Source organism: Marmota marmota, unplaced genomic scaffold (assembly GCF_001458135.2).
Source record: "Marmota marmota marmota unplaced genomic scaffold, marMar, whole genome shotgun sequence".
Lineage (NCBI taxonomy): Eukaryota > Metazoa > Chordata > Mammalia > Rodentia > Sciuridae > Marmota > Marmota marmota.
In genome coordinates, this window is record NW_026000168.1 from 16,901,559 (window position 1) to 16,912,650 (window position 11,092).

General features: G+C 62.9%; 1 protein-coding gene across 4 annotated transcripts in view; it reads left to right on the forward strand.

Annotated features, from left to right (window-relative positions):
* Positions 1–11,092, forward strand: part of Ift122 (intraflagellar transport 122) — a 54,823-nt gene that overhangs the window by 43,153 nt on the left and 578 nt on the right. For 2 of the 4 annotated variants that reach the window (XM_048787139.1, XM_015495045.2), the window contains 9 exons: positions 1,266–1,368; positions 3,209–3,349; positions 4,173–4,270; positions 6,070–6,170; positions 7,445–7,610; positions 8,076–8,187; positions 8,607–8,732; positions 10,418–10,497; positions 10,732–10,896. In XM_048787139.1, the coding sequence (XP_048643096.1) occupies positions 1,266–1,368; positions 3,209–3,349; positions 4,173–4,270; positions 6,070–6,170; positions 7,445–7,610; positions 8,076–8,187; positions 8,607–8,732; positions 10,418–10,497; positions 10,732–10,896 (1,092 nt within the window). The remainder of the gene's footprint in view (positions 1–1,265; positions 1,369–3,208; positions 3,350–4,172; positions 4,271–6,069; positions 6,171–7,444; positions 7,611–8,075; positions 8,188–8,606; positions 8,733–10,417; positions 10,498–10,731; positions 10,897–11,092) is intronic. The other 2 variants (XM_015495047.2, XM_015495046.2) reach the window with 1 other exon arrangement.

Below are 11,092 nucleotides of genomic sequence, written 5' to 3' on the forward strand. Positions count from 1 at the left end.
GCCCTCGACCCCTGAGTCCCTCCCCAGCCCTATTTTGCGTTTTATTTAGAGACAGGGTCTCACTGAGTTGCTCAGGGCCTCACTTTTGCTGAGGCTGGCTTGGAATTCGCGATCCTCCTGCCTCAGCCTCCTCCGCTGCTGGGATGACAGGCGGGCACCATTGCGCCCAGCTTGGAAGCTCTTTCTTGATGGCAGCTCTGGGCGGGGAAAGCTGGCAGGACGGCCCTGTGCCTGCTGCTGACCACCCTGCAGCCTGACGTGGAGGTGCACCTGTGTGATATCTCAAACCTGCCGGGTGGCATCTTGGCAGGAAACGCCATCCCTATGTTCCAGGCACAGGGTTCCACAGCCGCCTCAGGGCAGCGCTTCTCCTTCCCACCCGCCACCCCCAGCCTCTGCCCCTGGCATGGAGGACGGGCAGGCGAAGGGCACACTGGCCAGACCAACAACAGTGGCCACCTGAGGCTCACTGCCCGCCCTGAGGCCTAGTTCTGTCCTTCCAGCTCACAGGCTGGCTGTGTCCTGGGGACACTGCACCCCTGCAGGAGAGGTGGCCCCAGCCGAGATGGCAGCCTGCTTCCCAGGGTGTCAGCAGGGCCCTTTCTGGGTGAGCAGTCTACCTCTTGCCTGCCCTCTGGGTGACTCCACTTGGGGAGGGGACAGAGAACACTGATGAGAAAAGGTGGCACCAAGGACAGAGGCAGCAATGGCTTCTCAAGGGGAACTCGCTAGCAGCACAAGCTGGAGACCTTGGGGCCACGTGGCCCTCGCTGGTGTCCTGCCCTTCCTCCCTGTGCCCGTTTCCAGCTCCCCTGGCCTGCCCGGAGGTCTGGGCCCAGGCGTCAGCACAGCCCCAGTCCCCTCTGAGCCCCCAAGCAGTGACGAGGAGAATGTCAGTCCTGCTTCCCTAGGTGTCGCCTGCAATTAAAAGAAATCTGTTTGCAGGCGACAGGAGCCCACGCAAACCCTCAAAATAAAATGTTTCCGATTCCGAGCGGCTTCTGGGGTCCAGAAACAGCCTGTGTTGTCACTGGGAGCGGGCGCGTGCATATTGCTGTTAATTGCCTTTTGTTTCCAAAGAGCCGAGATGTTTTTGTGTGGCTGGGGGTGGCTGGGAGGGAGGCCCTCTCCCCCTCTGAGCTGGCAAAATATGACATCCCTGATGTCAGGCTGCCAAAGTATGACATCCCTGATCCAGCCAAGTGCCACGTCTCCCGGGGTTGCGGGGACTGCTTCATTAAGACTGTGTGTGCCCCGCCCCCCAGGCTTTTGCTCTGGGCGAGAAGCACCCCGAGTTCAAGGACGACATCTACGTGCCCTACGCGCAGTGGCTGGCAGAGAACGATCGCTTCGAAGAAGCCCAGAAAGGTAGGCCACGTGGGCTGGCCTGGTGCCCCAGGGGCGGGAGGAGGCGCTGCCAAGACACGGTTCAGCGAAGCTAGCAGGCCTGTGCTGCGGGTCCCAAGGCAGGTGGTGTCACCTGGGATGGCTGTTTGGGGTGAAATGCTTTTTTTGCATGCGAGGCAAACAGAGCCACAACCCAGGCGCTGAGAGACACTTTGGAGCGGGAGTCAGGACAGGGACGTGGAGTGTGGGCCTGTCACCAACCTGCTGCAGGAGCTTGGGCAGGTCCAGCCGCCCTCCACGCCTCTGTGTGACTGAGCAGAGCACCGGGCACTGCAGCGTGTCTTCCCCGTCACCCTCACAAAGCCCTGCGACACAGGTAGCATGGCTGGGAACCTGACCTGCCCAACCTTGAATCCTGCCCACGCAGAGACGCAGAGGCTAAACGTGCCCTGCACTGTCACTAGGCTAGCAAGTGGCAGGCAGAGGCATAGCTGGACCAGGATCTGTCCCGCCAGGGAACCTGGCTGTTCTGCTGTCTGGGCAGGACGGCGCTTGACTGCGACCTGGTGTGTGGCAGTCCGTAGCGATGCACCCGCACCTCTATATGGTGACAGTCGCCCCTGACACAGTGCAGAGTCCGTGGCTCCCTGTGGGGAGAAGAGCCCGCGCTGAAGGACAGCCTGTTCCCCAGCACCTCAGCATCTCCAGAGCACCCAGTTGCTGACGGAGCTGCATGTTTGGGCAAAACACATCAACCTACCCATCTGTCTGTGTCGCCCTTCCAAGAATCCATCACCATAGTAACTTGGTACGCAGACAGGAGCCTGGAGATGAGACGGAACAAAGGCCAGACCTTTCCTTCTCTAAAGGCGGAGGATTGGGTCCTCTGAGTGTCCACCTGTGGTCAAGTGTCCCAGCCATAAGCGCTTGACCAGCAGCGCTCAATATCCCGAGCCGTTGGCCATGTAGTAGGTGCCCAGGAAATTCCAGGTACACAGATGTAGGCATGATTAAGGAAGATTTTGCTTCTCATCCCAAATGTCTGGCTTTGAGGATGGAGACAGATCTTTCAAGGTTGACATCAAAAAGCACTGTTGGCCAGGTGCCGTGGCGCACACCTGTCATCCCAGAGGCTCAGGAGGCTGAGACAGGAGGATCACGAGTTCAAAGCCAGCCTCAGCAACAGTGAGGTGCTGAGCAACTCAGTGAGACCCCGTCTCTAAATAAAAGACAGAATAGGGCTGGGGATGGGGCTCAGTGGCCGAGTGCCCCCAAGTTCAATGCCCAGTACAAAAAAAAAAAAGCGCTCTGTCGGAGATGGACCGGGCCGGTGTTCTGACCTTGGACGTGACCCTTATACTTCTACCTGGCAAAGCGCATTTTTGTTGCCTGATAAAACGGAGGCTGACCGTCCCTTCTCAGTCTGCTGTGGTGACCCAGTGACCTAAGGCGCAGTGAAAAGCACTTTATAAATCACTGGGCTCCGTCGAGGGTTGGGGCCCGTGGGTGTCACCTCAGAGTCACAGAACCCCTTTGTGGAGTGGAGCATCTCGTCACGAGGGACAAGCCAGTCTCCCGCTCCGACTGTGCCCTGGGACTTGGCTCCCCGGGTTCCTCTCCCTGCCATGCGTCTCTGAAGTAGGTTGTCATCACTTGCCAGCCAAAACGGAGCGCGTCGCACTGTGCTTTTTCAGGATGTCGCCTCGGTTATTTATAGCCTCCGGCCGGAGAGGCGGCATCCCGGCAACCAGGCCCACAGATGCTCCCTCCGCGCGCGCGCGTGGGGCGCCCCACTTTCTGAGCAGTTCCACCGGCCCCCTCGCCCACCTCCCCTGGTGACAGTGCTCTGTGTCCCCTGCAGCGTTCCACAAGGCCGGGAGGCAGCGGGAAGCGGTCCAGGTGCTGGAGCAGCTGACGCACAACGCCGTGGTGGAGAGCAGGTTCAACGACGCCGCCTATTACTACTGGATGCTGTCCATGCAGTGCCTCGACATAGCCCAGGGTGGGTCCCTCCGTCCTGGCACCCAGATACCATCAGACCAGCGGGGACATTTTAATTAAAGCCCTGGGCTTGTTTACGGGGCGCATTGTCCCCAAGCCTGCCTCGCAGTGGCACAATCTCCTGTAAGATCTCCTCCTCGTGTGGCCAGAAGCAGGCTGGTCCCAGGGCCACGCAGGGGTGACGCCTGGCAGGTCCCGCCCTCCCTCCCCAACTCAGCACAGCTGTCTGCTGCAGCCCAGGAGCCTGCAGCTGGCCCCGGCTTCAAAGAATTTAATTAAATGAAAAGATGAAGCAGAGATCACGTTACCGTCAGGCACCGCAGGCCCCTCGCCCCGCCAGAGGACCATGTCCATGATGCCGTCCTTCCCAGGACTTCCCATGATGCACTGGGAGAGTCCAGAAAGGGGGGACAGGGCAGTAGAGGTGCATCTCCTCTAGACCAAGGCCACATGCAGGAGGGGCAGCACTGGGAACGGAGGCCACAGAGGGACCTGCAGCAAGTCACTGTTCCTTCCTGAGCTCTGTGCCCACGTACCCCAGAGGGACCCCGGCCCACTCCCTCCAGGAGGCTTCTAGAGTGAGGACCATCAAGCCCAGGTGGCAGGTGGCATTTCTCTTTACCTCAGATGCTTCCAGCTGAGAGGCCACCGTCTAGGTGTGGCCCTCAAGCACAGTGCTGTCCCTCTCCCTGGGGTAGGCCCAGTGTTTCAAAAGAGCTGGTGCTGGCAACGCCACCGGCTGTCCCTGCTGAGGCCAGTTAGCGGCTCCAGACAGCCACTGACGCATCTGCCCCGTCCCCCTCTGCGCCCGCTCCTGCCCGCAGCAGATCCTGTCCAGAAGGACGCCATGTTGGCCAAGTTCCACCACTACCAGCACCTGGCCGAGCTGTACCACGGCTACCACGCCATCCACCGCTACACGGTAAGGCGCCCCGAGCCTCCTAGGAGCAGCAGGCTCTGGGTGGGACCCCGACCCACTGGGGCAACAGGACCTGCTCCTGATGTCCCTGGGGAGGAAGAGCTGGGTGTTCCTCATGCTTGACGTGCGGCCATGATGGGGGGTGTCTGATGATGGCGCAGAGCTGGACGGGCCTTCCTGCGGATCAGCTCAGCCTCTGATGACCCAGGCAGAGTGGGTGAGCCAGGCAGGGGCCACCTCTCCAAAATGCAGGCGGGCAGAACCCCCAGGGCCCACGTACCCACCTCTCTGCGCCCGACTTGCTGTGTGTCCTCAGGTGCTTTGCTCTCCCTCTCTGGCCCTCAGTCTCCTTCTCTGTAAGACCAGGGTTGGCTTCGTCTGCAGAGACCAACCGAGTGCTCTGTAGTCTTTCCCTGATTATTTCAAGGAAGCCATTTTAAAGCAGTCTCGTGGCAGTGGGGGACAGGCTGCTGCCCAAGGGCCACCCGAGGCCCTGCCTCCCCTGGGCACTCCTGCTCATCTGCACAGACCTCTTCACCAGCCTCTGCCTCCTGGGAAAGTCACAGGGAGGATGGCAGCCCCCATGACTAGCTCTGCGACAGTCCCGCATTCCTCTCCCCCAGCGGGGACCTCGTTCCCTTATCGTCTTTGCTTTTCCCAAGATGAGACCCTCTCAGGGGTCCTCGTGCAACCTGGGCCAGGCTGGAGGCCAGGGTCTGTCACCAGGGCCACAGATGGGACCACGGGAAAGCCGGGCATTGCATCCTCGAGGTGCGTGGCTTCTCTCCGAGGAGAGCTGCTAATCTTGCCCCCCACGTTCTCTCTGGGACTCTCCACGCTTCCTCACCCAGTGCCGCCGTCTCCCTGGCTCCCAGCGCAGAGGGAGTGGCTGAGGGTTTCTGGGGTTCTGGGAGCCCACAGAGACGGCAGGAAGGGAAGGGAAGGGGCTGGGCTCCGCTCCAGAGGCGGAGAAAGCGAGCCCTCGGGTTGAGACCAATTAGGGGCAAAGCCCCGGGGGCCCTGTGGTGAGCAGGGCCCAGCACCCTCCTCAGGGAGGTGACGGCTTATTACCATTTAAGTGCTCGGGAGGCGGGAGCTGGCCAGCCCGAATCCCCGATGGCCACAGCTTGATTAGCAATTGCAGCCTCAGTCTGTACACAATGTGCCAGAATCTTCCAGAACAGGGTATTCTTAACCTTTTACAGGCCCTCTTGGTAGAGAATTCCCCGCGGCCTGCTGGGCCTTTCTGGCAGCGTCTGGGTGCAGGGGACCCATTCATTGCACTAATGGGTGCTGAGTGTCACCTATCAGGGCTGCGCAGGGGGCTCGGGATTGGCAGTGAGAGGCGCCTGGGTACATGCTTGGTGGCCCATGTCTCAGGAGGCTGTCAGAGGGCCAGGAGGTGGCGCAGAAAGGGTTAAACGCCTCTGCTACAAGGACCTGCCTGTGTCAGTGGCCCTGTCCCCAAGTGCATCAAAGACCTTCTCTTTTAGAGCTAATTGGAGACAAGTTGAGCTCAGAGAAATGGAATCAGGACCCCTCAGGCAGCGCAGCTGAGCAGAGAGGCCTGGCTCGGGACTCAGCCCTGCCTTTGAACCCCAGCTCTGATCGGGCAGGTCCCCTCCCTGAGCATCACCCCACGACATCCCCCATGTGAGAGACCGCCTGAGACTGTGGCGGGAGGCTCCCAGCACACAGTAGGAGGCTCACGCACTGAAGGGCCTCAGAATCCTGCGTCTGCCTCTGGCCTGACCCGCAGAGCACTTGGGGGTCAAGTTCACGTTCATCTGCTCTCCCCACAGGAGGAGCCGTTCAGCTTCCATCTTCCCGAAACCCTCTTCAACATCTCCAGGTTCCTGCTGCACAGCCTGACCAAGGACACCCCCCTGGGCATCTCTAAAGTGTATCCTCCCGTCCCCTCGCCGCCCGCCCGCCCTCTCTAATGGCCTTGGGAGGCCTTCCTGGCAGAGCCTCTCCACCCGCCTCCTGCTGCTGTTTTGCTGGGGAGAGGCTCAGCCAGGGGGCCGCTGCCAGGAGAGGATTAGTTTTCCAAGCTCTGGGCCCAGCCCGGCCCAAGTCCCTGGCCAACACACTGTCCCCAGTCCCCCTCCCCCCGAACCGCAGTGGGCGTGACAGACTGGAGGAGGCAGCAGGCCGTCAGCCCAGGCCTTCCACACTCCCTGGGGCCCGTGGGGTGGCCTTTGTCAGCCAGGCCTACAGGGCCCCAGGTACCAGGTGACAAGGCTGCCAGCTATTGTGGAGGTGACAGGCAGCAAGGTTCAGAGAGTGTGTGTTGTGCCCAAGAGCGGACACAGCCGGGGCTGGGCTGCCGGGGAGGCACGCTCAGGTGGCCAGGGCAGGTGCAGAGTGGATGTCCCCAGGACGCACTGAGGAAAGGCAGGGACGCCAGGGGAAGTGGCTGTGGGAAGACCCTGGGGACCCAGTGGAGCACCTCGCCGCGGGTTGGCTTCTCCTCCTGTGGCCAGTGAGGGCCTTCAAGGCCTGTGTGGCCAGGAAGGACCTGTCTTTAAGGTCCTGAGCATCATGAAAGCCACAGTTGTCCCCTGTCCCTTCCTCAGTGCACTCTTGCCTCAACCCATCCCTGCCGCCTTTCTATGAGGCACCCCCTGGCAGAGGGCCTGGGGACAGCTGGCCTCTCTCATGACTCCAGGCCCATCATTCACCCCTGAGGGGAAAGTCCTCAAATCCAGGGGGGCCTCACCCACCAAGGCCCTGCTGAGTGGCGGGCGAGACAGCCACGCCTGCCGACCTCAGCCCCTGCTACCTGGCCTTTCCAGAAAGTTCTCAAGGTCAGCAGAGCTTGCCCCGAGCCTTGTCCTGTGCTGTGTCCTGGGACCTGGACATGGCTCCCGGCACAGTCCCTGCCTTAGAGGAGTCACCAGCCCCCAGCTGGCGACAGGAGTGTGGGGACATGGGACTTGGCTTCAGGAGCGAGCTGAGGCTCACAGGGGGCTGGGAGGGTAGGCAGGGCCTGGTCGCAGCCAGAGGTCCCAGCACAAAGCCCTGTCACCTCAGGCTGGGCAGCTGGATGGCCCCAGAGAGCTTGAGGCTGTGGCTCAGAGGTCGCCCACTGGGCCGGGGAAGTACCCGCAGTTCTGGCTGTGTCCGGGGTGGCGCCAGCTCGGCCCCCGCCGTCCTTAACGTCGCCCCTGCCAGGAACACGCTCTTCACGCTGGCCAAGCAGAGCAAGGCCCTGGGCGCCTACAAGCTGGCGCGGCACGCCTACGACCGGCTGCAGGGCCTGCAGAGCCCCGCCCGCTTCCAGAAGTCCATCGAGCTGGGCAGCCTGACCATCCGCTCCAAGCCCTTCCACGACAGCGAGGTGAGGACGCCCCCTTCCCTGGCGGGGCTGCTCCTTCCCTCCAGGCGCCTGTGGCTTTGGGCCTGGGTCCTGTGGGAAGATGGCCGCTGTGGTCTGGGCTCCATACTCCACCCTGCTATCAGCTGGGGACCCGTGACACCTTCCCCATTGCTGGTGGTGAGGACAGACGTGCCAGCACAGGTGTCTGGTGGCGTAGGCAAGGATGGCTGCCCTTACTGTCCTTCCCACCAGGACAGCGCCTTGCTGAGCCCTGCCTGGGAGGTGGCCTGGGCAGTGGCCCCAGTGGCAGGCCCCAGTTACTCCTGTAGGGTGTCACCTGCATCCCCAGCATGCGACTCCTGGCCCCGGGGCCCCCTCCTGCCCACACCTTTTGACATCGGGTCCTAGAGGGCCGAGGCCGGGGACAGGGCAGGTGTGGGGTGCCACCTCTGCTCGGGCCCAGGCCACCGAGTGCTGCGTTGGCAGGAGCTGGTCCCCCTGTGCTACCGCTGCTCCACCAACAACCCCCTGCTCAACAACCTGGGCAACGTCTGTGTCAACTGCCGCCAGCCCTTCGTCTTCTCCGCCTCGTCCTACGGTGAGTCCTGCCACACAGATGGCCCCTCCTCTGCTGCCCAGCCACGTGACACGGGGCGAGCTCCCGAAGGCCTCTGAGGGCCATCACTGGTGACCTGGGCCCTGTGTGCCCCCATCCCGCCTGACAGAGCCACTGTTGGGTCCCCCACAGCCCAGCCAGCTCCCGGTGCAGGCCGCCGTGACAAAGTGCCCAGAGCAGGGCCAGGCCAGGCCTTCAGCATCGGGTCCCCTCTTCCCTGTGGACACCCCCAGAAGCCCCCTCCCTCTGAGGAGCCCCTCAGCTACAGGAGGAGCACTGCTCAGGCCCAGCTCTGGCCCCTGGAGAAGCCTGCTGGGTCACTCTGGCTGCCCGCGTGTGGCCTAGAGAGAGCGCTGGCCCCGGTCTCCCGGAGCCTGTCACCAACCCTCCCCGTGCCCCAGAGGTGCTGCACCTGGTGGAGTTCTACCTGGAGGAGGGCATCACCGACGAAGAGGCCGTCGCCCTCATCGACCTGGAGGCCCCCAGACACAAGCGAGAGAGCAAATGGCAAGAGGTGACCAGCCCCAGTATCCTGTGACAGTCGGGGCCAGATCAAGAGGGCCAGCCGGTGGCAGCCTGCTGACCCCAGCCTCAGCGCTGCGGAAGGTCGGAGAGTCCCCCACAGCAGTGAGGACGGACAGCGGGCTGCCAGGGTCCACAGCCAGACGCGGGGAGGGGCACCTGGTCTTCCTGGGGGCCTATCCCCACCCCGGCTCCTCAAGGTGCTGCAGCCATGCCTTCCAGACGAGTGCGGGCTCCGTGGCCGGCAGCTCAGCGTCATGGTCAGGTATTTCCATTTCGCAGCCCTGGGGGCTGAGCCCAGGGGTGCTGGGCAGCACTCACCCCCAGCCCTTTTATGGTTTTACTCTTTATTTTCGGTACTGGGGGTAGAACTCAGGGGCACTCGGTCACAGAGCCCCGTCCCCAGCCCTGTTTTGCATTTTATTTAGACAGGGTCTCCCTGAGTTGTATAGGACCTCGCTTTTTGCTGAGGCTGGCTTTGAACTCAAGATCCTCCTGCCTCAGCCTCCTGAGTCGCTGGAATGACAGGTGTGCGCCACCACACCCGCCTTATTTTTATTTTGAGACACGGTCTCACTGTGTCGCCCAGGCTGGCCTCAAACCTGCGACCCTCCTGCATGGGTGGTTACAGTGTGTGCCATGTGCCTGGCAGTCAGGTCACTCCTACATGCCAGTGACAGGAACCTCAACTCAGAGACAGCTGAGCAAACAGAGGGAATAAGAAGCCAAGAGCAGAGGGTGCCCCTCCACATGGCTGGAGGCTGCGCGGCTCCTGCCGCCTGTACTGTCCCTGGGTAAGCTTTGTCTCTAGGCAGCTCTGTCCCACGACATAGTGACAGAGGTGGCCACCTACGGTGCCAGCCCAGCACCCTCAGAAGAGTCGATTCTCCTCCTGACCACAGAACCCCAGGGCACAGTCCCTTGGAGCAACCTGGGGCCACAGCTGTCCTCGGGCAAGGGGGATGCTACCTGCCCAGCTGGGCCCTGTGTCCCTAGGCTGGACCCAGGAGGGGCCTCTCACAGGAACAGGCCCACACAGCGCCTGGTCTTGCCGTCGCGGGCGGCCAAGTCACCAGGTCAGGGGGCTCTGAGAGTCTGCCTCTAGCAAGCTCCCAGGCGACTCCGCCAAGCACGGCCATGCTGTGAGGAGCAGAGGCCAGAAGAGGACCCAAGAGTCAGCTGCCATCGGCCATCAGCCCCATGCTCCCTGCCCCGCTCCCAGCAGCCTCCAGGAGTCGTCCCCACGAGAGCCCCTCAGCCTCTGCCACCGTCCTCGTAGAGGGGAGGACCCGGACACCTTCAGGCTGGCCTGAGCCAGCCCAGGGGTCTGTGGAGCTCCCCCACCCCTGCTCCCCACGCCCTGTGACCTGAGAGCCGTCACAGCACCTGCCAACCACCTCACCCTTCCCCCAACAGGTGGCCCTGTGCAGCCCCTGGGACCTGGGAGCAGGTGGGGAGGCAGCAGATGGCCTGGCAGGGCGGCTGTCCTCCCAGGCCTGTGCCCAGGGCCTGGCCACCCTCTCTGCAGTCAGGCCTGGCTCCCTCCTGGTCCCTGCCCCTCCATCCCTCCTCCTGGGACCTGGTCGCCCCTCTCGTCCTGTCTGAGTGCCCCTGAGTCAAAACACACTGGGGGGAGGGTGGTGCCTGTCCCCTGCCCGGCCTCAGTTCGACCTTGACCAGAAACCTCCAGATTCCCAGTCGCTGCGGCTGGACGAGGCCATGGACCCCGTGGGAGGCGAAGACCCGTTCACCGCCAAGCTGAGCTTCGAGGTGGGGGCCTCAGAGGCTGCCAAGGGGACATGCCAAGGAGGAGGTGGCAGCTGGAGGGAGGGACGGGACCACTTCCCTGCAGCTCTGGCCCCAGGAGGCACTTGAGGCTGCCAGGGCCACCTGGGGTGGGAAGCTCCCGGGCCCTTCCTGGCCACCCTAGAGTCAGGACCACGGTGCACACAATCGTGTCCCCAAGGCTGAGTGAGGGGCCCTGCCCCGCGTCCCACCCTGCAGCAAGGCGGTTCCGAGTTCGTGCCTGTGGTCGTGAACCGGACCGTGCTGCGCTCCATGAGCCGCCGCGACGTCCTCATCAAGCGCTGGCCGCCGCCCCTGCAGTGGCAGTACTTCCGCTCGCTGCTGCCCGACGCCTCCATCACCATGTGTCCCTCCTGCTTCCAGGTACTGCGCCCCCCAGCCTGCACGGCTCCCAGGGCCTCCCTGTGCTGTCCTTCCACTTCCCAAGTGTCCCCTGGGGAGGCGGAGCATCAGGGGTACCGGCCACTGCCCTGAGCTAGGAGGACAGTGGCAGTCCACCTGCTGTCTGCAGGGTGTCACCTGGCCTGCGCGCTCTGCACCTCCCTGGACGGAGGGGTGG